At 56.8% G+C, this 23,859-nt stretch overlaps 1 protein-coding gene across 7 annotated transcripts; it reads right to left on the bottom strand.

Moving 5' to 3' along the window:
* Positions 1-186: 186 nt before the first annotated feature.
* On the bottom strand, positions 187-21,043 carry TRIOBP (TRIO and F-actin binding protein). 7 transcript variants are annotated; one of them, XM_065678684.1, is made up of 21 exons: positions 20,945-21,043; positions 19,610-19,743; positions 19,149-19,260; positions 18,583-18,784; positions 17,829-18,168; positions 16,984-17,116; positions 15,685-16,683; positions 15,319-15,414; positions 10,081-10,137; positions 9,655-9,723; positions 9,178-9,267; positions 8,431-8,540; positions 7,575-8,130; positions 6,858-6,968; positions 4,687-4,834; positions 4,093-4,204; positions 3,528-3,687; positions 3,071-3,184; positions 2,684-2,770; positions 1,668-1,831; positions 187-974 (listed from the first exon to the last, which is right to left on the bottom strand). In XM_065678684.1, the coding sequence occupies exons 1-20, from the start codon at positions 21,026-21,028 to the stop codon at positions 1,670-1,672; spliced, it is 3,876 nt and encodes a 1,291-aa protein (XP_065534756.1). In that variant the 5' UTR covers positions 21,029-21,043; the 3' UTR covers positions 187-974; positions 1,668-1,669. The 7 variants fall into 7 exon arrangements, with proteins under 7 accessions (XP_065534756.1, XP_065534764.1, XP_065534771.1 ...); XM_065678692.1 differs by lacking the exon at positions 18,583-18,784 and having other exon boundaries at positions 17,829-18,244; XM_065678699.1 differs by lacking the exons at positions 18,583-18,784; positions 19,149-19,260 and having other exon boundaries at positions 17,829-18,257.
* Positions 21,044-23,859: the final 2,816 nt, after the last annotated feature.

Consider the following 23,859-nt stretch of genomic DNA (forward strand, 5'->3'; position numbering starts at 1 on the left):
CCCCAAATCCGGAGGTGAAGCAAACAGCTGGATAACAGCACCGCAGGACTCTCCCTCCCCACATCCAGAGGGAGGGAAGCAACAGGTCAGGATGTCCCAAAACCACACGGGAACCTGGAGAAACGACCCACCACCACCAGCATGGGGGTCAGGGCTGCTTGGGAAGCCTTCCCCTGCAGGAACACGTTCTTCTCAGCGAAAGGGGAAGATTTTATTAAGTTAAAAGTTGACGGGTGCAGCAGAGCAGCAGCAGCTGCCACCTTGAGGGGCCGTTGGCTCTGGCGGGTGCAGTAGCAGCCTCACAGCTCGTCTTCCCCACACAGGAGAAGCCCCGTGCCTCCAGGCTCCAGCCAGCTCGAGTTCTCGAAGGAGCCAAAGGGCAGTCACGGAGAGAGCTCGATCATGCGGACTCTTGCCAAGGTCTCCTCTTTCCACAGTCCCCGGCAAGCGCATCCATGGCAGACTGCCCCAGAGGCTCCCTCCTATGGCTTGCAGGTCTTCTCCAAAGGTCCCCCTGGGGTGGCACAGGGGGGGAGTGTGGTCCTTGGATACACCCCCTTGGGGGCCGTGGAGACATTCGGAACAGAGGGAGCATGTGCCAAAGGTGGCTGCGTAGGGCTGGGGCAGGGGCGACAACCAGATTCTCTTTTTCAGATTAGAAAATGCTGGTGATGTAGTAAAAGTTTTCCCCCTCCTCTTCCCCTTCTTCCCGGGAGGAAAAATCCTCTATAAAATATAATTTTCACATATAAAATCCTGAAGAAGGTGCATGTAAGGAGCCAGTCCAAACAACGTGCTCAGGTACGCAGGCAAAAGGGGTTCATCATAAAAGCTTTGGGAGGGGAATAAGGAGGTTGGGGGTGTGTAGGATTCCTCGCCAAGGCGATAACAGATGGGATTCAACCTCCCCCTCCCCGCAAGTGAGGAATGGAGCAAATACAAAACAAGAAGAGATAAACACATGAAGAGCAGACCTGGAGAGAAAGAAAAGCAGAAATGGTTTAGAAAGGCTCCACTGAGCACAGAAACGCTGCCCTTTCTGCTCTGTCTGGTGCCCTGCTACAGACCCACTCATCTCAGCACCCACCAGCAAACAGAGCTGGGTGACCCAAATCCCAGTGGCCACAGCATTGGAGCAAGAAGCAGAAGCGCTCCGGACAACGGGATGTCCTCATTCTGTCACACTGTTTCACTTCATCCCTTCATTCACGCAGCAGGGATGCCTGCAGGTGAGTGTGGGAGAAGGGCTGGGTCTAAGTCACGGCTGCTTTGACGCAGACCTCAAATTTCCATGCTGCGATAGGGGAACCACTTCAAAGACAAAAGCAGCAGACACATCGCCTACGCAGGCAGCACACAACCTTCCCCACGCTGTCACCCAAGCTACGGGGCAAAGGCCAGCATCTGGCTGGCTCCCACCTCCTACCACGCTGGTGCTGGCTGCAGGAGCATCAAGAGCAGCATGGCGAGAAGGAGGCTGGGGACCTTGGGAGAATGTCAGGGACAACAGGAGGGATGGGACGAGAGGATGCAAGCAGCAGAGAAGAAAAAGTTGAAGCCTGAAGATTGAGCACTGAGTAGAGTAGGAGGAACTGGCAGCTTCAGCTTCCATCCCCATCACAGTGACTCGCACCCACAGGGGCTGTCACTGCATCGCCATTGCTCACCGTTACTCGCCGATGCTGTTCCGCAGCGACTCCTTCTCCTGCAGAGCAGCCATGGCCAGGCGCAGGTGCTCCTTCAGCTGCTCAATCTCTCGCTCCGAGCGCACCTTGATGTGATTCAGCTCTGCATAGACGTCTTGGTATTTCCCTGAGGCAAATCTCTTATCCTGACAGGGGACGGAGAGGGGGCAGCAGGTTTTAGGGCTGGTATTAGGCATGGGGGCAGCCAGGCAAGCCCAGCATGAGAAAGGCCAGCAGGTGAGGTGATGGGTTTGAAGCCCATCCCAGTCTGGGCCACGCAGAAACCATTCAGAAGAAGAGCACGGAGATAGCACTTCCGAAACGCTGGGCCAGGGAGAAAGACAGTCACTGGTCCTACAGCAGTGGGGATCTGCAGCATCAGGCTGAGCTGATGTGGGTTTTAGTATGGCTTGTGTGTGTTTGGGCAGGCCATATGGGAAAAATAAACCCCACTAGAGATGCAGGCTGCTGGAAGGGCTGGTCCCAGCCACTTATATGGCAAAAAGCTGAAGTGAGAAAGTTACAGACTGCAGCAGCACCACTGAATCTCAAAGCCTCTTTCAGGTTCTCCTCTGGCAGGGGTCTTTGAAATTGCCTTTGAAGGAGCTGCTGCCAGTGGAGGGAGCAGCACACCCAGCAATGGTGCCCAAGGAACTCATCCATCCAGCGAAGGGACAATTAGGGGAACAGAAGTGTTGGCATGCTTCACCTGGGAAAGAAGGGATCCTGGCTTGTCCATGCTTATATGTACATACATCTGGGGAAACCAGCGGTAAAGTCACAGTGACATTTCCCTTGTATCAGGTAAGTTGCTACCAGCCTGCACTGTTCGGAGCACGTGGCTGCTATGTGCTCAGGAGCAAGCAGGGATGAGCAGCACAGAGGATTCGGCCTGAGCACCCCATCAAACCCAGATAAATCCTGCTAAGACACAGCCCCAGTGCTCCCCTCTCCCCCCTCTCCTGCTGCTTTCCCCATGGCTCCCTGAAAACACCAACCTTTTGCATCATCTGCAGCTCCTCCCGGAGGCACTGCACCTCTTTCTTTAGGTACTGGAGCTCATTCTCCTTCACCCGCAGCAGCACCTGGGTTGAGGAGAGGCGAGAAGAACCCGAGGTGACTCAAGAGCCAACACCTCGAAAAGGCTTTGTCGCAAGGGCAGTGGTGGAAAAGGAAGGAAGGGCCAGGAGGGCTGGGGCAGGAAACGGCATGAGCAGCCCCAGAGAGCAGAGGAGGGGAAGCTTGCATACCTGCTTCCTGCACTGGCCCCTGCTCCATCCGGCAACCCCCTCCCACCCGTTCCAAGCCAAAGCCACTGCAAGGAGGACACCCCTGGCACAGGGTGGGAATGGAGGTATCGGGGCAGCCAGGGGTGGGCCTTGTACCTCCAGCTCGCAGGAGCTCCGCTCGTTGTTGTTCGGAGAGCGGTCCCCAGAGTTCCGTGAGGAAATGAAGCTTCGCAGCTTCCCGATCTCATCCGAGAGGCGGGTCTGTAGCTCCTGCAGGCACAACCAAGAGACATCAATGGCACAGGCCCCTCTGCTGTCCTCATCCTTCCACCTTCACATGCCAGCCCTACTCGAGCTTGGAGATGTCCTTGCAAGCCCCTGCCCATAGGTGATGGTGGCACCTACAACCAGCAGAATTCACTCACCGTATTTAACAGCACAGTTAAGTCCATCCATAGCATCTAACTCTTAGTATTTTTTTTTTCTTTCTGATGATAAAATCTCAGAAGGGAAGAAATGTGAACAAATTGGGGTGTTTTAACAGAGGGGCTGTGCTGTGCAAGGGAGGAACACGATCCATGGTCACTGCGGGCAGGGAAAGCCTTTCTCTTACCTGGTTTTTCCGGAGGAGCTCCTTCCCCTCTTGCTGACAGTGCTGCAGCGTCTGCTCCCTTTCCTCTGCCTTCTGCGTGAGCTCCCCAATTTCCAGGCACTTTTGGGAATACTGCTCAGAGAGCACCTGCAGCTCCCGCTTCAGGGATTCCACATCCAACCTGCCAAAGAGGCGCTGGTTCATCGCTGCCCATAATAACCCTCCCAGGCCCTAGCCACCAGCATCACCTTCCCCCCTGCCCACATCAGTCATTGGCATAAAATAAGGATCTCTGTGGACCAGTTCCCAACCTCCCACACCCAAGTGCAGTGCTTCTAGAAGAAACGGAGGAGCTTTCCATAAAGAAAATAGAGGGAATAAGCTGTAGGGAAAACAGAGGTGCTGCAGGGAAAATAGCTAAGGAGGGGATAAACCTCCCTGTCCTACAGCTCCAGCAGCCCTGGCAGTCTGGGCACCCACCATCCCTGCGGAGGGAGCTGGTGGCTATGGATGCAGATTGGGTGAGGTGACACTGGCACAGGGTGGCAGCATCAGGCAAGAGGAGTGGGAGAAGACGGTTTCTTACTGGTGCTGCTTCTGGAGGGCATCTGAGACCGAGCTGCACTGCTGGAAGCTTCGCGTCCTGCACAGCTCCTTGTTCATCTCCTCCCGGTGGGCTTTCTTCAGTGCCTCGATGGCTGCAGAGGGGGACAACAGGAGATGGGGGTCAGGCTGTGTCAGCTCCAGCACATCCGAGGAAACCACACCAGGGAACTGGTTGAGCTCTTGCTGCCGCAGGCTCTCAGACCTGTCTTTGGAGATTCCCCCTCCGTCCCTTCTGTCCTCAGGATCACCCCAGTGCAACAAATGCTGCCAAGGAGACTAATATAGGGCAGCGTGGGATCTCCAAGCCACCTTCACATACCTACAGGAACCTGCTGGCCCTCTTCAACCCATCCACAGAGGCAAGACCCCATTTCCCAGGGGATCTTTACCATCCCATTATCCCTGCCCCAGCCCAAACAATCCCCCCACACAGCACAGGGCCGAGGAGCACCATGCTCATGCTCCAAGGAGCATCAGCCTCACACCAGCAGGGTCATCCGTGTGGCTCCAGATGACTGAGACTGGCAAGAGACATCTGGGAGCAGTGGGGGCACAGCTTGGTGTTCACTACTACCTGCTGCTGTCGCTGCTGCCTCCTCTGCCAGGAGCCGCTCCTTCTCCTGCCGCAGCCGCTCCAGCTCCCGCTGGTGGTGCCGCTGGAGCTCCTCCATCACTTGTTGGTGGGATGACTCCATGGCAGCCAGGCTGCGCTCACAGGCCTCCTGCCATGCCAGGGAAAGGAGGGGTGAGGGACCAGGAGGAAGGGATGGGGCCAGGACAGGCACCTGGCTGGGCTGAGGTTTGCAGGGGAAGAAATGTTCCTCTTGCTCATAGCAGCAAGACAGGAGCATCCCTCTTGGGACAAGAGCTGGGAATAACATGCCTGACACACCAGTGACTGACTGGCTGGAGGACATCAACAGTGGGAACTGCATCTCAGTATCTGCCTTTCAAATGAAGCAGCATCCCCCAGAATCAATGAAAATTGAGCCTCTTCTGAAAAGCGACACCCTGCACTGCCCTGTGGCTGGGCAGAGGCTGGCAAAGAGCCCTCCCCAAAGCCTAATGGTTAGGGATCCTCCTCACCCAGCTCCATCTGCTCTCTGATGGCCCTTGAGACCAGGGGTGTCCCATGTTCTTTCAGTGCTGAGCACTGTGGTTAACTGGTGTTAGCACAACAACGTGGTTCCCACTTCAGAGCTGTGCCTCTGCTCTCCCTTCAGACTGGCAGCACTTCCCCAAGCCCCACAGGAAGTGTTTGTTCACCACCAAACCACGCCAGAGTATTTTTAAAAGCCAGGGACTCTTAAGACACCAGCAGAGACCCAGGAAGCCATCGCGTCCCCCAACAGCCCCTTGCCATCCCATTCCTTCCCCCAGTACTAAGGCTAAGGCTGATACAAAGGGCACAGTGACACAGTGAGGGAACGCAAGTCCTTGCTGGCTACTCCTCCCTACTGAGGCAAAGGAAGCTGGGAAGCTTCACATATCGGCCAAAGGAGAGGAAAAAGGCAAGGGGTCAATCTGGTTATCTGTCCACAGCCGGGCTGCAAACCTCGGCAGACTAAGGGAGAACAAGCGCTTTGCAGAAAGGCCAAGTTTGGCCTCAGATGTGAAAAGCGGGTCTTTTAAGCCGAGTTATTAGGGAGATAAGGTGCAATTCCTCCCCACTGCTTTTGCCCTTTTTTCACCATAAAGAGGCCTGCGAGCTGTAAATATTAAATCAAGATGACAGAGCCCCTGGGAAGTGGCTGGGCTCGTCACCACAGGATCTGTGGGTTTCTTTATCTGGACTGGGTACAGCCAACGCACTCAACAGGCTTCGCCAGCCCGAATTTCCTTCCATCCCCCAGTAGCTTTCAACACGTAGGGCACATCCTGAAATGGCCACGGCATAGTGGAACGGCAGCCTCCCCCCAGGAAACCCTGCGGGATGTGACCCTGTTTGCTTTGGATGAGTCCACAGAGCGGGGAATAAACAAACAAAGGGAAACGAGAGGCTGAAGCGTGAGTAAACTCTGCTTTGCCGGCTTTCCCACGTGCCGTCCCGGCGATCCAACAGGCTGCGCTGTCAAAGTGACCTTCAGGGCTCCGGCAAGGATGGGAGCTCCCCAGGGCCTGCTGGGCTGCTTTTAACAAGGGATTTGGGAACCCCTGCTAGCCAGAACCACATGTGGGAAGCTGCAAACATGCAGGTGGATTGGCAGAAAGCTGAGGACCCACTCCTGAGCGGGGTGCAGCTCAGCCATCCAGCCCAGGCCAGTATCCTACCCATGCACAATGCGGGGCACAGATCATAGAATCACAGAATGGTTTGGGTTGGAAAGGACCTTAAGATCATCCAGTTCCAACCCCCTGCCATGGGCAGGGACCCCTCACACTAGACCATGTCACCCAAGGCTCTGTCCAACCTGGCCTTGAACACTGCCAGGAATCCCATTTATCACTTCTCTGGGCAGCCTGTTCCAGTGCCTCAGCACCCTCACAGTAAAGAACTTCTTCCTTATATCTAGATCCTGTAACTGCCCCCTAACTCTTCTCCTCCCTGTTCATACTGTCCCCTTTAAGGCCAGGCAATACACAGCAGCCTTTATGTAATTAACATTGATTACAAGTGGGCCCAGTTAGGGTCACCATGGCAACCCAATGATTAGCAATACCTGCTCAGCAATGAGCTGAGTGGCAGCATTTCCCAGTTTGGGACTGGAAGCAACCCCAGGGTCCTGTGTTCAGTGCCATGCTCACCTGTGAGATGTACCCCCGGGGCACATGGCCTTCTCCCTGGGATTTCACTGCCTCCCGAAGGCTCTCATTCCGGGCCCGGCAGGATTCCAGCTGTGCCCGCAGTGACTGGATCTGTGCGCCAGGGAGGGGAGAAAGATGCTCAGCCATGGCCCAACCAACATGCTGCATCCAAACCCTTGGCTGAGGGATGGGAATGACCACGCATGGTCAATGGAGATGCCTGCTTCTCACAGGAAGAACAGCCTGCGAAGGGACCAAACTGGGAAAGCCAGCCCCAGCCTGGTAAGTGCTAACAAAGAGGAGAGAAGACATCCCAGCTTCCAAAGGTGGATCTGTGCTGAAGGAAACCAGTGCTACTCGTGTAGCTGGGACGCCAGAGAAGTGTATGTCTCCTTTCAAAGTGCTTGCAGGCTTGGGAACAGGCAGAGAAGAGAGGCTGCAGATGTACCCCCGGGAAAGGCAGACTCCACACAAGCAGTGCCACCAACTAACTTCCTAGGGCAAAACATGGCCTCTATAGGCATGCAAGAGCAGGTCTCCAGTCCCACATTACCCGGTTGCAAAATCTCCCATGCACTTGCAGGGTGGCAAATGGAGCCAGAAAGAATAAACATCTCCCTGCACCTCTGCCTTGCCCTTCTGCAGAGCCTCCGGCTGCCAGAGCCTGCAACAAGAGGTCACAAGAATCCCAGTTTCAGAGAAGAGGGATGCTCTTACCTCCTTTTTCAGTGCCTCGTTGGTGTCTCCATGGCTCCCCTTGCTCTGGTTCAGCAGCGCTGTCAAGGGCACCCGCCGTGAGTCCTTCAAGGGCAGGCGTTCCAGCTCCAGCCACTTCTTCTCTATCTCCTCGTTCAGCCGGATTCGCTGGTCCTCCGAAAGCGGGGCAGTGGGGAGGTCCAGCTCCCCCACCTTGCGGGAAGAGTCTCCCCCTGACCCATCGTTGTTTGGGACCCTGACATCGGGGGCCTCAAACCATTTCCGCCTCTCCTCCGAACGGACGGCCAGATCCCGCTCCAGCTCCTCGTGCTTCGGAGCTCGGTCAGAGACCCTCAAGCTCCCTCTCGTCCTCTGCGGGGACCCCTGATTCCCGGGGTCTTGCGGCAAGGGAGACAGCTCCACGTAGTCAAAGGCATGGCGCTGCCCATCTACCTTCCAGTGGCTGCCCTTTGAGTTCCCCTCGGAGCTAGAGCCCAGTCGCTGCTGCTCCTCCGTCCGGAGCGAGCCCTTCTGGGGGACACAGTTATGGAAGTTTTCCTTATCGCAGTCAGAGAGCCTGAAACCAGAGCGGCAGCCAGTGAAGGACAGGTACCACATGGGAAAGGATGCTGGTGGAGATCCTGCCAAAACCCCACCCCAAGCATGAAGTTGGCCCTGTAGCATCCATCCCTCAGGGAAATGGCAAAAGTGGGTGCAACAGCAGGAGCCGTCAGGCTGATGTATCCAGGCCACGTTCAGTGGAGAGCGGGGCTGAACTGAGGGCGGCCGAGTTTCCAGAGGGACATTCCTAGTCCCTGCCTGCCAGGGGAAAGGGGCAGCAAGAAGGGGAAGAGAAGCAGCATGGGGCAGCTCTTACTTGGTAACATCTGGAGCACTGACTGGGCGCACATTCTTCCTCAGGGCCTCGATCCAGTTGCGCCGGATGCCTGAAGTCATTGCTGATAGGGTGAAGACAGCATCCTTCGTCTGCAAAAGGGAGGCGATGGAGGCCCTGTCAACAGGCAGCTGCCACTCACTCCCTGAGACCTCCAGGCACCCACTCTCACAGATGGTGGACTGCGTCAGAGAGGCCACCCAAGTCTGTACGGGTCAGGTGGAGCAGTACAGCAGCAGGCCACAGGGAAATGCCCAGCCCTGCACACTCACAGAAGTACCATTTTTGTGCTGCCTTAGCAGCCACCTCCTGCTGCTACAGCAAGTAGCCAAGGACGGGATTGTCCTGGGGCTGGATCCAGGGTACAGGTTGTTACTCTGAGTACGGTCAGAGAGCTACTCCGAGATCTGCAGTGCTCACCACTCCCTCCCCACAGCTCCACAGAAGCTGCCTTGGCCAATGGGTCAAGTAAACAACACAGGGTGTTAAGCCTGGCTCCTGGGCCACCTCCAGCAGAGCCTTTGGCCAGCCCTCCAAAAGTCACTGCCTCCTTCTCCTCCTCCCTTTGCAGGCAGGCAGCACTCAAGTCCCTGAGCACTGTCACCCACATTGCCAGGGTCCTGTCCCGGCAAAAGGTTTGCACAGTTTGCCTCTGGGCACAGGGAGGGAGCACGCATTCCCACCCGGTGTCCGTGGTGCCACTGCATCCACACAGTCCCAGACACTCACGTGTATCTGGAAGCCATAGTTGCGCTGCACCGCAAACTCTGTCACGTCCGTGCAGGAGCGGAGGTCAATTTCTCCATCGAGGTCATCAGCCTGCAAGCACAGCCACCGGCTGGGACATCAGTGCAAATCCAGCTTGGAAAACCCCATCACCTGCTGGCACCCTCTGCCTTCGCTCCATACGTCCCTGAGAGATAGACTCAGCTCCCCACATACCAAGGGGCAGCCGCAGCTCTGATGGAGAGCATCAGAGATGCTCAGCCACAGGACCAGCCCTTCTCACCTCCCACCACTGACAGCCCCCTGGCTTCACCAGCCGCCTTCAGATACCCATCCTCTTTGTCATCCCTTGGCAAAGAGCAGCTCGCCACCTCTGGTACCTTTCAGGGTGGCATAATGCTGCTGCTTCTCCAGGGCTGTGATCCTGTCACCGCTGGTCAGGAAGGAAGAGAGGGCTGGGGAAAGGCTGGCTGTGCTTACCTCCTCCGCATTCGAGTCCCGGTAATACCTCAGGCTAGAGTCAGTCAGCACGAACCAATGCTTCTTCCACTGCAGGCGGATTGGGCAGGCGGAGGGAAGGGAAAAGACAGGAGGGAAATGGATAGGCAGTTATCAGGGAAGTGTAAGAACAGGGAGGGACACTTTGTGCTGTGACCTCTCAGCCTTCCCTTCCCCCTCCTCCGTGTCCCTTCCAGCTCCCCCTTGTGCCCCTCAGCTGGGAGACGGGCACTATGTGAACCTCTGTGCCTGCACACAGAGCAAAGCACTCCCACCAAAGGCTTCCTGCTGCCCTGCCCACCAGGAGCAACCTCAGTGAGTGAAGGGGGAAGGAAATCGGCTGCTCACTGGGGAATTTCTACCAGCAGAGGCTGGGGAAGAGGCAGACTCCTGCCTTCTTGGGCTTACCTCTCCTGGCTCGTCCAGGATGGACATCCATCCCTTCTTGAAGTTGAGGAGATCTGGCTGGAGAGGAAACACAAAAACACAGGGTTACTGTCTTGGACTGACCCACAAAAAGGCTTTTCATGCCAGGGGGTGGAAGGCAAATCCTCAGTGGCAGAACAACTGCGGGAACAGCCTGGCATCACTTTTAGGAAACTCATGGGGGTGCAGGGCCCGGCAGTGAAGCAGAACTGTGTTTAGCTCCCAGCAGCAGGCAGTCGTTCCCATAAGAGGAAGCAGGAGATAAGGAAAGAGGTTTAAAAAAAATTAAAGGAAAATATGCAGCAGGGAGGTTTCCACAAGGTGCCCCAGAGGTATTTGTTCAGAGAGGGGGAGGCAGGGACAAGGAGAGGGGGCAGGAGGGAGTGCTCCACCTCCAGCAATGGGGCTTGCTGTGGAGATGGAGGCAAAGAGCCAGCCACGCCTTGTCCAAACCCTGACCATCCATGCCCCAGAGCCACGTCCCTCCGGTAACTTCACCACCAATTGTCTATTATAAAGACACGAGTAGCTCTCTACAGAACAACTCTCACCACAAATGTACAGGGACGCAATTCAACAGCTGTGAAAACATGTTCCCTTCAAACGACGTGCCCCAGGGTAGAGATGAAATCAGAGTCACAGCCAGCACCTGATCCTCTCCAAGGTGCTGGGGGCTCCTCTCTTATCCGGCTTTCTTTTCCCTCCCACTGCATAGCCTGCCCTCTGCCACAGCTACTCAAGATGAGAATGAGCAGAGTATCACCCAGATCACCTCGTGCTAGAAAGAAGCTTCCCCCCTTCCCTGCTTCCTCCTAACCTCACGCCACCGGTGCGGCATCCCAACCAGTTTATCTCCTTCCCAAGGTGGAGCACCAGAGAGCTGACTCAGGGGAACTGCTCTCCCTGGCTTTGCCCTCAGCCAAACAGGCTCGAGCCGGTCCCTCCTCCCAACCCTGCTGGCTTGGGAGAAGTTGCACCACCAAATAATTCAGCCCAACGCCTCTCCTCCCTGAGACGCCAGAGCCTGCAGATCTGCCCCTTCTTCTGCAGCCAGACAAGGCAGGGACGGTGCCGGAGAGGGGACAGTGCCAGAGCTGGACCTCCCAACCCTCTGCATCAGACTTGCCAGCCCTGGGGAAGCCATCAACTACCACCCGAGACCGAGCTGGGAAGAAGGGGTGGGTTGGGAAGCTGATGGCCACTCCACTGCCTCCAAAGGAGCCCAGTGGCCAGCCACGGCTACCCACATGCCCAGCTCCCTGCTCCCCTCCTTTCATCTCCCTCGGGTTACACCCAAGGCTACGGGGAAGCAAGAGCCGAGTACACACTGGTCCACCCCAGTGCTCCAGCTATTGGGTCAAGCAAGCATGGAGAGGTCCACCAACGGGAGGGCCACTGGCTGCTACAGCTTCAGGCCTGGCCAGAAGTGTCCGACTGCAGCCCCAGGAGCCTGGGAAGGGAAGAAAACCGGAGCAAAAGGGCACGGGAAGCTCTCACACCTCACCTCCCGATGAGGCGACAGGCACTGCTGGTGGCTGGGTGACGAGGGGGACGCGTGCATCCCCATCCTCATGGACCCGGACGTCCCTCTGGCCCTGCTGCTGCCTCCCTGAAGAAGCGCCCCGAAACTTAATTCTTTCTCCGTGGCAGCAGCAGCTCCACCCTTTTTCCCGTTATCCCTTCCAATCCAGTGACTTCAGCTCCGGCTCCAAACTGGGAGCGGCGGGAGGGAAGGAAAGGAGGCGAAACGTCAAAGCACAGCCTCCCCCCATCTCCTGGGACACACGTGCGCTGGGCAGGAGAGAGCCAGGCAGGCTCCGTGAAGGTGGAATAACAATATAAGGAGAGAGAGAGTGAAAGGAGCCCTGCCTGGGGCTGTTGTATGGATCAGCTGGGTCTCATCTTACTGAGGATTTACAATCCCAAAGCATTAGGTGCCAAAATAATGAACATTAATGAGATGTACGTTGAAGGGAAAAACAGCACGAAGTACTGATAGAATCCCTGCCCCTGATGCAGTGCTGGGGACAAAAGATCTATCCCCTCCTTGCCCCCCAGAAGGCTTCCCCCAAGTGGGTAAATTGCACAGGGCTATTGTTTTCCCTGCCACCCCCAGACACGGGGCCACAGCTCTGGAATTGGCTTTGAACTATTCTTGTCATAGCAGGGCTGGTACGAGACATCAGCTGATGTAAAAGGTGCCACTTTTCTCCCCCTCTTCACAACCAAATCCAGCTTCTTCTCTGGCATAAAGAGCTCTAAGTATCAGCAGAAAAGACAGCAGAGTTCAAACTGAACCAGAGGAAATGGCCTGGCAGTGGAAGGAGGAAACATCCAGGAAAGCCGAACCGCTGGGAGAGATCCGGAGATGCAAGAATGCAGCAGGATGCACCCCCGGCAAAATGCATGGCCCTGCAGTGCAGTTCGGGGCTGTGGATGGTGAGGCTTCACCTTGGGAGGTGGCAGCAGCAATTTTGCCTAGTTGTATGCATTCCCACCAGAGTTCCATGTACGTTCAGCCCTGCAGATAGCCAGGTAGAGGCACTGGAGGGGGTGCCAAGCAGCTGGGACATAAGTGATGCCTGGCAGGACTGCCTTACAACAGCAGGTTAAGGAGAGGCAGCTGCCTGCTTTTGGTGAAGAAGGGCTACAGGCGAGGTGATAACAGGCTGCAAGTATCTCAAGAATGTAAACACCAAAGAAGGAAAGGGGATGGGAGCAAAAGAATGGCTCCTGGGTGGTACAGAGGCGCCAGGATGGAGAAGTGGAGGAGAGGCTGCGGCAGGCTGAGAAAGCTCCGTGCCCAGCGGGACTGATGGGATGGTCACCACTGCCACCACTGTGCCTCCTGCTCTTCCCACTCCCAAAGGCTCCTCAGGACCTCGGGTGCTGGAGCACCACTTCCTCTCACATCCAGGAGTGTGCAATGGGCTTTCGTCCTTCCAGCAAGCACAATGTCTCCTCTCCTCCAAAAAGGGAACCCGCTCCACGAGGCACAGGCCCCAGGCCAAGAACACAAATCGAAACTGCTCAGCTCAGTTTAGTGGGAGCAGAACCACCCCCCGGCTGGAGCACACATGCAGCTCTATGCATGCTCCAAAAGCACATGGGCAACAGGCTCTTCCATTCCCAAAGCTCCCATGCAAAACGCCGGCGGGCAGGGCCCAGCCTGTCACCTCCATGACCCTGCTCAACAGCCTTCCTCCCGGCGTGGAAGACATCCGCACGGAGGAAGGCTCGCCCCAGGGGAGGGATGCTCCCTGCCCCAAAACCACATCTGGTTCCCATAGGGAGCAGGAGCACCCCGTGCCGGAAGGGGGGACGCGGATTTCACACCCCACTGCGGTCATCGGTGCGGTGAGCTCGGCAGGCCTCAGCCCAGCCCACTGCTTACACGCAATGTTACCGATGTCCGTGCCGCTGGGGCGGGGGGGGGGTGCCCGCCGCTAACGGAGCGACTCTACCGAGTGGAACCCTGCATGGGGCAGGCGAGGAGGCACCGAGCCTCGGCCGCAGCTTCGAGTGCCCCGGGGGAGCAGCGGTGCCCTGGAAGCTGACAGCCCCTTCCCACCCGAGGGGCAGGACAGCGGCCGGGTGGATGAAACAGATGAAACTCCCCCCCGTCGACCCCCGAGGGCCGGTCCCGACTCACCGTCATGGCGGGGGCTCCGCGGCCGGCGGCGGGGCCGGGGTCGCGGCGGGGCCGGGCGCTGGCAGCCAGGGCGGCGGGGCGGCTTCAGCGGCCGGGCGGCTTCCACGGCCCCACCATGCCCGCTCCGCCGCCCGCCTTCCCCCCGCCCCCCTCCCCTCCTGTTTTACTTTAAAAAAAAAGGAAAGAAAAGGAAGAGGAAAAAAAAAAAAAAAAGAAAAAAAGAACAACCCCTAAAACTTTTCTTTCCTCCCCCCAAACTTCCTGGGAGGGCCCGGGCACGCCAATGGCAGCCGCCGCCACCGCCCCGGCCGCCTGCAGCCAATGGAGCCGTCGGGGCGGGCGAGGCCGCCGAGGAGCACGGAAAGGGGGAGCGGCTCCGGGACGGGACGGGACAGAATGGGACGGGGTAGGTGCTGGGGCTGAGCGTCGCCCCTCTCCTGCCCCGCCAGCACGAAGTCCAGGGCTGAGCCGCTGCTGCTTCAGGAAGGGACGGCCGGGAGCCCGGCCCTTCTCCAGACAGGGGTTTCTTTCAGGCAGGGATTTACTTGTTGCTTTCCAGGCAGGGATTTCCATCGGTCCCGTCGTGTGTGTGCGCACAGAGGGGTCCTCGCCTTCGCTCCTGAAGCGGCTCGGTTTCACCTCCCACCCAAGAACCCCTAAAGCAGTGATTTGCAATCTTGGCAGAGGTGGTAGCAAGTCCATGGGGGCCTTTGGTGCTCCTCAAAGCACATCTATGGCTGGCATCAGGATGGGGAATTGCGAGAGAGGGTCCCAAAGGAAAAGGGGCAGGGGGCTGTATATAACAAAATGACAGGTTCTACACCGAGTTGACACTTCTGGCCACAAGGCAAGCAAAGGTGCCCAGCCCAGAGCTCACTGCTGAAGAAACCTGGAACAGCTGGGGTGAACCCGCCCCAGTTGTGCAGAGGGAGCTCAGGGCTCGGGCTCCTCTGTGCCCTGGGACAGCGAAGTGAGGGAAGGAATGTCACCCGTTTCGAGTTTCAGAGACCTTTGGCAGCCTCCTGCCTGGCTGCAGCTTGTCCTTGTATAAAGCACAAGCCTAGCAGGGGACATCTCCTCCAAGACGACTGACGCACATGGAGGGGTGACGAAGGCAAAGAGACTCTGGCATGGCTGGTAGCTCCAAGGGCTGCCAGCACTCTTTCTGCAGACCTCCAAAGCAGCTCTAGTGCCATTTTTGGTATCTCAGGAATCCAACACAATTGACCGTATCTTCTTTCATGCCACTAAAGCCTGCTTCATCCCTATGAAACCCTCAGTACCATCGTAACACCAGGCAGTAACAAAGGGCAGGAAAGCAGCTACCCTGAGGTTTTAGTCCCAGCTCTACTGCTTGCCCCTCTCTGGCTTTAAAAAAACAAAAGGCTCTGTGCCCCTGTTTTTCCCCACTTGAGAACTGGGCAAAGGACAAAAAGAAGGAGGGTATTAGTGATGCTGGTACCCAAGATGTCACTGGAAGGCAGCACCACGCTAAGCCTGCTCAAATCAAGTGCTGGAGACCCAGATGCTGCCAGCAGTTACCTCCATTCCCAGGTCCCAGCCCCTACCTTGTTGTGCTTCTCACTGTCATATGAACGGTGCTGCAGGCTTCCTGAGGATCCGGTGCTGCTTTGTGGTGGGAAGGCACCTCCACACAGCTGGGGCTGGAGGGAAGGAAAGCAGGAGCTGAAGCCATGGGGGTTAGTCCTCGCCTCATTTGCCCAGATCTGAGCAGCAGCCTCCCAGTGTGGGCCAGGGTGGGAAGCATCCTCCCTTTTCCCAGTGCCAGGTAGGCAGCTCGGCTCCCCTGGAGCAGCAGAAGATCCAGGGAAGCTGGGATGCACAGAATTGCAACCCAAGGGACCCACCCACTCTGTGCTTGCCAGTTTTATTCCTGCCAGGGTCCACATCACCTTGGCTTCTGCCCTACTCACATGGTAAATGAGAAGCCTCTTGTTCCCCCAGTCGCTTTCCAATGGCTTCTCTGGGTTGTTTGTGTTTCGGGTGTGCTCAGGGCCTTTCCAGTCATCCTCCAGCTGCTGTGCTGGACTCTCAGGCCTTTTCCAGCTGTCGTCTGGCCGTAGTTTTACATCGGGACATTTAGCAGGGCTTTTCCAGTCCCTTTCCAGCTGGCGCATCAAGTCCGAATGGCACACAGGCTTCTCTGGGCGCTTCCAGTCCTTCTGCCATGCCTGTGCTTGGTGGGCATCCCCCCGACCCCTCCAGTCCTGCTCCAGTGCTCGTGTTGGGCTCACAGGGCGCAAGGGCTTGCCTTGGCCTTTCCAATCACTGCCGGTGCCCTTCCCAGGGTGGGAGGCTGGCAGCTTTTCCCGGAGGCTCTGCCAGCCACATTCTGATGCCTTCCCAGGCGCCCGGAGCTGCAGCAGCTCCCCTGGCCTCCCCCGTTGCCTCTCTGCTACCCGCACTGGAGGGGTGATCTCCTTTTGGCTTCTCCATGTGCTCTCCGTATGTCTGCCAGGGCTGAGGGACCGCGGTGGTGGCCCTGCCCGACTCAGCCTGCTGTTATCCAAGGCTTTCCCAAGGCCCGCGGGATGCAGCGAGTCCCCTCGGCTCTTCCTCTCTGGTGCTTGCCCTGTACTCCCCCCAAGCCAGGCAGCTCGGCCCCTCTCTGAGCTGGGGGCACGTACAGGCTCCTCTCGGCTCCTCCAGTTCTTCTCTGAGCGCCAGGGAGGGCTCACAGGTGCTCGGAGCCGGGCTTGTGGAGCACTTGTGGGACTCACGGACCGTCGTGCCGGGCTTGTGGAGGGTGGGCTCCGATTGCCTCTGTCCAACAGCCATCCGGCACTGGCAGGGTGCGGGCGGTCTCCACGGCTCCTGCTGGCCTTCTCAGTGTGCCGAGCTGGGCTGGAGGAGCGCAGGGGCTCCTTGGGGTCTCTGCTGCGCTGCTCAAGGTGCCATGAGAGCCGCTGGCCCTGAAGAACAGGACAAGATTAGGGATAGGAGATGGTTTGGTTAAATTATTCCTTAGACAGCGCCTGCATCTCTATGCATGGAGCCAGCCTGTACTGAAGAGAAACATCTAGCACCCAAAGGGTGAAAGGGCTGCTGCCATTTAAGAGCCAGGAGTCTCAGTCCACGGCAGAGGGAGGGCTGGGAATAGAGGGGAGAGCAGGGAAATGGGAGAGAGAAGCAGAATGTGGCAGAAGGAGAGGAGAATGTGGCAGGGAAAAGCAGGAGTTGGGATGGGGTCCCACCACACAGCCAAGACTCACCTCCCTGGGCAGGCTGGGGCTGGACTGCCTCCGAGCTAGGCGGCCTTTGCTGGGTGGCACGGGGGTCTTGCCATCGAGCCGGTCCACACGACCCTCCTCCAGGGCCTGGAAGGCCTCCAGGGTCTCTGATTTCCTATGAGCACACACAGTTTATCCAGGCTCAGCTCAGAGCCACAGCCCCTGCTCCATATAAGCCTGACCCCACAGACCTCCACCTGCCCCAGAGCCTCTCCCTGTCCCCATCGCTTCAACCGTCCCAGCTTTCATGTCCTGCTGCCTCGCCCATGTCTTCTTCACACTATTCCTTAAGCTTCCCTCCATCTAGCCAAGGATACTTTCCCAGTCCCCATTTACGTCCCCTTCCACCCTGTGCCACCAATGATGGAGCCACTCTCACTATTACAGTCAAGACTTAACAATCACTGAGTACCACTTAGCATCCCCTGTCCTCCCCTGAACAGCTCCTACAGTGGACCCTGGATCCCTGGGGAGCAAACTGATGCTGGGAGTGGGGACCACCTCTTTTCTTCACCCTTTTTATGGCTTGCAGCACATCCTGCAGCTTCCAGGACTTGGATGTGAGGAGGAGGAGGGAGGGCTGTGCAGCTTTGCTCCACCTTTCCAATGGATTCAGCTGCAATTTGGTGTGCTGCAACTGGGAAGCTCCTCAGGTTGGGAGGCACTGAGCCTAAACCCAACCCTTGCTTTAAGGGATATTCAAGCACAGCTGAAAGCTGAGCTCTGCCATCTACCCCTGCTCTCTACCTGAGACACAGCAACTCAGAGGTGGGGCACCCCGACAGCATAGAAGAGGGGCCCCACTGTGGAGTCCCATTGCTTCTTACCTGCGTTCGCAGCCAAACATCCTCTCCACCTCCACCCGGCCGGGGCTGAGCATGCGGGAGCCACAGCGGTCGACAGCATCTCGCTGGCTTAGGCGCTTGGGCAGGTTGGCCAGCACCGTGTACTCCTGCCTGTCCAGCCCGTGCCGCCCCTCCGTGCCCCTGCTGCCAGGCTGCCCGCGGGGCTCCCACACCTGGGAGCCAGCAAGGCGCCCACTGCCACCCAACGGGTCACTGCGGGAGGAGCCGGTGGTAGCACGTGGAGGGGTGGATGGCCACGGAGGGTCGGCTTTCTGGTGCTTCGGCCAGCTCTCCTCAGGCTTCTGGCTGGTGGGACGGCACTCTGGGACGGGGAGAAGGCCGTTACTGGGGGAAGCATGAGCAACACGGGGTGCCACCACGTCCACGGCAAAGCAGGTCTTCGGAGGAGAGCTAGAAACAGTCCAGGAGGGCAGAGATAGAACCCAGACTCCCTCCAGGAAGGGTGGGAGTGCTGGGACACAGCACTGCAAGCTGAGGGCACACCAAATCATGCAGACAGAGAGCACTCGGGAGACCCATGGTTCCTGGTCAGAGATGGCATCTCATGGACTCTGGGCCTCATCTCTTTACATGGTGCCCATGGAGGTCTTGAACCTTCTGGGACCAGAACTAGTAAAGAGCTGCTAAATCTAAGAGATCTGCTGTGAACTTCAGAGACCTCCAGGTGGAAAGCAAATGAGAAGTAGGGTCTCACACAGGAGCAAACCAAGTGTACCTGCTTTCAGAGGGCAGATTTCTTTCCTAAAGCCCTGCGCCTCGGTTCTCACCCAGGATCCAGAGGGAATGGGCTGAGCCCACCTGGGTCTGTCTGCCTGCAGGGCTCGTGATCGCACCTCCTCCTTATGGCCCACGTAGCTCATCATGTCCCGTTTGCCTGATCCCATAGTGTTGTCCCACAACCAGGTCATTTCCCCGTCCTGGGAGACAAGATAGGGCAGATCTCTGCTATGGGGACTAGTAGCTTTTGGGGGCTGGAAGGAGGTGAGCGTGTATATGAGAAGTTACAGCCCGCTCAGCTCAAAGCTGCTGGTAAAAAGAAACCAGGAGAGGAGCCGGATGAGCATAAGGTGACCCCAGCCCAGCATCAACGGGCATGCCAAGAAACAACATAGGGAAGTCTGCTTGGGGGAATCAAAGAGCGACTCTCATGCTCTTTAGGGGAAGACTGATCCCCCCTTGCATCTCAGGACCTTCTGAATGTGCCCCACAGAAGAGGCATTGAAGGGCTGAGGGGACTGAAGAGACCAAAATAACCCACACCACGAGAGATCCCCATCTCACCCTGGCAAGCGCGGAGTTGGCTTGGGCGCAGGCGCTGGGGTCAGTGCTGGTTTCTCTGTGCTCACCCTCAGCTCCGGGGCTGAGCGGGGGATATCCCCTGCTCTCGTGCCAGCTGTGGGGCAGGGAGAGAGGACAGCTGGTGGTCGGCACAGCTCACGGATGGGTGGCAGTGCCAACAGCCCAAGCCACACTGTCTCTGTCTCTACTGAATGGGCAGACGCTGGCAGAGCCCATCCTGGCACCACCAGCTTTGCTCTAGAGGCAGTGAGGAGGAAGGAGACTTTCGGTGGCCTCCTGACCTCTCCTGGGAGAGTCAGAGGGTATGGTGGGGGTTGCTCAGCCCTTGTTCTCAGGCATGGGTGTGCAGAGGGTCAGGGAGAAGGCATCTGATTTCCTTTGCTTGGCTTCCCACTCCCCGTCCTCCGTTCTTCCCACTGAGGGAGCTCCCGGCTGGTACTCACCGCTCCGTCCCCTCCACGGGGCTCACGCACACGTATACCTCGCACTGCGGGGCTAAGATATGGAGACCATCCCAGGGCCCACCTGGGTCCGCGTTGCTGCTGGCATCGTGTCCAGCCACTTCCACGCCATGCTCCTGTGAGGAAGAAGGGGGTGCAATGGTGCCGTCGGCGTGTTGAGGATGAGAAGGAAGGCTGCCCTTTGGATAAGGCTGCTTCTTCCACCTCCTCCAAGAGCAGCCTGGTCTCTGGGGCTCTTGATGCCTCTCTCAGCCCTCCGCTGAGGTTTTTCTCCTGCTTCAGGTGGCCCAGCACACTCCTATTTGATGCTGAATGCTCCAGGCATCCCAGAGACAGCGCGTGTGAATGAGGACTCAGTGAAACTGCTCCCCCCGTCAGTGCTGATGCTGCTGACAGCTACTCTCCCTCTCCACCCAGATAGCCCAGGGAGAGGTGACAGAGCAAAGAGGGAAGGAGGTTTTGCAGTGAAGGCTATAGCCCCAGCCGCTCTCTGCGCTTGTGGGTATCTCAGTATCCTCCCCAGCCCTGTTACCTGCAGGGCTTATCAGCAGCAGTGGGGGATGCTCCAGGGAGCTGGCTGTCTGTGTTGCCTTCCCTCCAGCATCTCAACTGCACTGGGATTCGCTCAGAGGCGACAGCTCTGGGCAGATCACGGGCAAAAGGCTGAGGTAACCTTAGAGGGCCCAGGGCCAGGGGGAGAGAAGGAGAGGGCAAGAAAAGGAGAGGAAAGCTCATTACTATTTAATCATCCCAGGCCAGTTGCTCCTGGAGGACAGCGAACAACACGAAACCCTTCATGAACATGAAACCGGCTGTCGCCTGGTCAGAAGCAGCCAAGTGGCTTGTGCAGCCAGCCCTGTGTTGCAGTACCACGTTGGATCAAGGTATCCAGAGCCCAAAGACTCATGAGGTTTATCCCCCTCCTGCCTTACCTTCCAGGAACAGCTCACTGCAGCTGCTCCAGGGACTCAGCCCTGGCCCTAAGTTGACATCCAGGGCCACAGGGCCATCCACCAGGACCATATTCCAGGTGAGGTAAGCCATAAACGTCAGCAGGCATCAAGCAGAGGTTAATCCAGGATGGGTCCCAGCTCTTCCAGTCCCTCCTTCCCCCTTGTAGCTTTGCCATCTGCAACACCCCTGCTTTTCCTTCCAGCATCTATAACACCCAGTGCCCAGCCCTTTCCTGCTAAGGTGGCTCCCAGCTCTGGCCTGGGCAGGGATTCCCATACCTGGGAGGCATGTGAAATCCCAGCCTAGAACAAAAGGGTCCTTAATGAAGTATTCATAGCCTCCACATGGGATGGAGGAGCTCACCTGGACAGCGTGCTGGTGAGCCCCTGCAGCTCGGAAACAGTGCTGGCACAGGCTCTTTGCAAATATGTTGGCTTCAAAGTTCATGCAAGGCACGTCATTGACTGAACCAGACATCATCCATAGCAAGGGTGAAGACCTTTGGCTGCTGGGCTGCTGGCAGGGGGCAGCCAGGAGGAAAAAGAGGAAGGAACAGCGGCAGAAGACCAGAGCTTAGGGTCCCCCAGCCTTCAGCTCCTGTGGAAGCAGGAATGTTCTTCCCAGGCTGAAGTTTACTGCTCTCAGCTGGCAATACTGTAATTGAAGGGTATCCAGGTGCAAAATGATCAGTATGATCCATATAATTACAGATAATAAAATTGTATGCTCCAGCAGGGACCTCTTTTAAAAGGGGGCAATGCACTGCACCCTCAAATGACTGCTGACACCTACATTTTGGGAGTCCCTGTGAACAGAGGAAATGATGCCCATGTCCTATTTTGTTCGATGGAAGTTTTCTTCCTTCAAGCTCTCTTAAGAGGCACAAAAAGGAAAACTTTCCTCTTGACTATGCTTCTCATAGAGCGACAGCTATAAGCCACTTAGGAAATTTGGAAACCCATGAGACTCTTCCTAAACTTGCTGATCCCACTAAAATTTCTGAGACCTGTAGGACAGTCAGTCACAAAGCTGTGAAGGGCAACAAGCCCAACAGCTAGGCTCCACACTTCTGTCTTGGCTTTTCACATGCACCCTGCCCACCATCACCTCCTCCGTCGCACAGAGCAAGTCCTTGGATTTGAGGATCTGATCTGTGCTGGGAGGGCTCTGTTTAATTTGTCCGGAGGATCCACTAACAGGACAGGAAGTCAGTGTGGGATGAGTCCAGCATCCCTGATGTGAGCATGCCACTGCTCCTCTAAACAAGAACACTTGAGTCAGAGCAGCTGGTCGAGTTGACGAGTGATCCCCAAAACAACCAGGGCCAACTGTCGATGCCAAAACCAAGTTATATTATTTTGTTTTCAGTGCACTCATTTGAGGTACCACAACTGACACTACTGCCAACCTTGCAGCCTCCCTTCTCATATGGGGGCATGTTTTCTTGACTCATTCACACAAAATACTGGACAGGAGCATAAACCCTCACCTGCCAGGGATGCAGTATGAAACACACCAACACTGCTGCCCACCCGTGCCCATGGAGCATCACCTCTAGTTGGAGCCCATAGCACCCCATTGCCTGATGGGCAAATCTTTGCTCCCCCCATCCTTTGGGGTCTACTGCCAGGGTAATACTGTGATCCCCAGGGTCTCTGGCATGCATGCGTGGAGCCAGTCATGCTGAATGCTCCCAGTGCCTCCCAGTGCCCCCAGTACCTCAGCTTCCCTATGGCTCCCAGCACCTCGCCGCCCGCCGAGCTCCCCCCTCAATGAAGCTCGCCGTGGGGACGGTGGGGGGCCAGGCCCCACCCCTTCCCCTCTCATTGGCTGCCACCGAGCAGTGATTTGAATATCGCCCTCTGAGTGGCTGGCGAGGCGTGGGTTTGTGGCACCCACGGGTGCTGGTACCCACGTGTCGGTGGCAGCAGGCTGGCGATCGACCCGGCCGACCCCGGGGCTGCTGGAGGCACCGGGCTGCGGTTCATCCCCCTGCCTTGCGCCCTCGGCCTCTTCCTGCCCTTCCCCAAGGCTGCATCTCCCCCGGGACCACCCCACCGCCTGCCAAGGTCTGCCCCAGCGCTCCCCCGGAGCATCATCCCAGGGCCTGGTTAACCTGAACCCTAAACAGATGTTAAAGCAGTGGAATCACCTGTAAGAACTGAGACAGCCAAACGTGAGCGTGTCCCCCAGCCCAGCTCCATCAGGAGGTCATTCCTACCCACAGCACTCCCCAGAGAGGTTTGTCTTACCTGGGCTTTACCTGGCCAGCACAGGGCCTGCCTGAGCCTTGCTATTTCTAGTGGAACATGTTAAGATGTTAAGACATCGCTCCTTCATTGCTCCTGTACAATCCAACCTCCTTCTCTTCACAGTTCTGGTGAATATTAAGAAAAAAGCCCCAGAAGCTTAATTTCACTTTTTGTTTACCCCTTAAAAGCAGTTTTCAATCCACTCCTCAAACCTGTCTTTCCAGACACCCTCAGTTATTCAGCTCCACTAGACCACAAAAGTTCTTGTCACTCTCCTAGCGACTTCTTCCCCAGTTCATTTCTGGAAAACAATGTTGGAAGCAGCAGTGGGACTGTACTGGGTACAGCCTTGAGCTTGACATGCTTCTGAAGAGCAATAAACACAGTGCACTGATTATCACACAGCTCATGCACACCCTGTTTTTCCGCAGCTCCTATTTTTCCCCAGCTGTCTGACCTCTTTGGATCCCTGTCTGGTTTTGATCCTCCGTAATCCCAATTACATTTTTGTGCGTGCATGTGTGCAGAATCACAGTCTAGTCAGTGAAAGCCATCATGCATGGAAACCCCAGCATGGCAGCCCATGTCAAGGCCTTGCCTCCCTCTGTGTGAGCCCTCGGGCACAAGCACGAGTAACATGCAGGTGCCAGAGCTGCAGAGCCAAGCTTGAAAAACCTGTGCCGAGGCTGTGGAAGGGTGAACAGGCAGGGAGCTGCTGACCTCTGCTCTTCATTTTCTCAGCAGTGGCTGCACCAGCACATTGATTTTCATAGGTACTTTATATTCAGAAGCTCCTTAACAGCTAGAACTTGTTTGTGAGCAGCTGGCGGGAGGGGATGGGGGGGAGATCAACAAAAATGCTCAAATCCATCTTGAAAACAAGGGGAAGCAGCAAACAAGAAGAATTCTAAGTAACAGTCTGGGATGAACTGTGATGTGTCTGGCAAACAACACATTAACTTGGTGTGGGAGCTCATATTCTTGATTCAATTTATCCTGGGGTGGCCTCTCTGCACACCCTGCACA

This window comes from Lathamus discolor, chromosome 1 (genome assembly GCF_037157495.1).
Source record: "Lathamus discolor isolate bLatDis1 chromosome 1, bLatDis1.hap1, whole genome shotgun sequence".
In the NCBI taxonomy this organism is placed as follows: domain Eukaryota; kingdom Metazoa; phylum Chordata; class Aves; order Psittaciformes; family Psittacidae; genus Lathamus; species Lathamus discolor.

Bases quoted from the DNA above. Each gene is read 5' to 3' on its own strand.
- TRIOBP (XM_065678684.1), bottom strand. From the start codon at position 21,028: ATGAACTTTGAAGCCAACATATTTGCAAAGAGCCTGTGCCAGCACTGT. The intron at 16,684-16,983 runs GTGAGTCTTGGC...CCTGTTCTTCAG, and splicing joins GCCCCAGCCTGCCCAGGGAG to GGCCAGCGGCTCTCATGGCA. The intron at 8,541-9,177 runs GTGAGTGTCTGG...TCCCTTTTGCAG, and splicing joins ACTATGGCTTCCAGATACAC to ACGAAGGATGCTGTCTTCAC.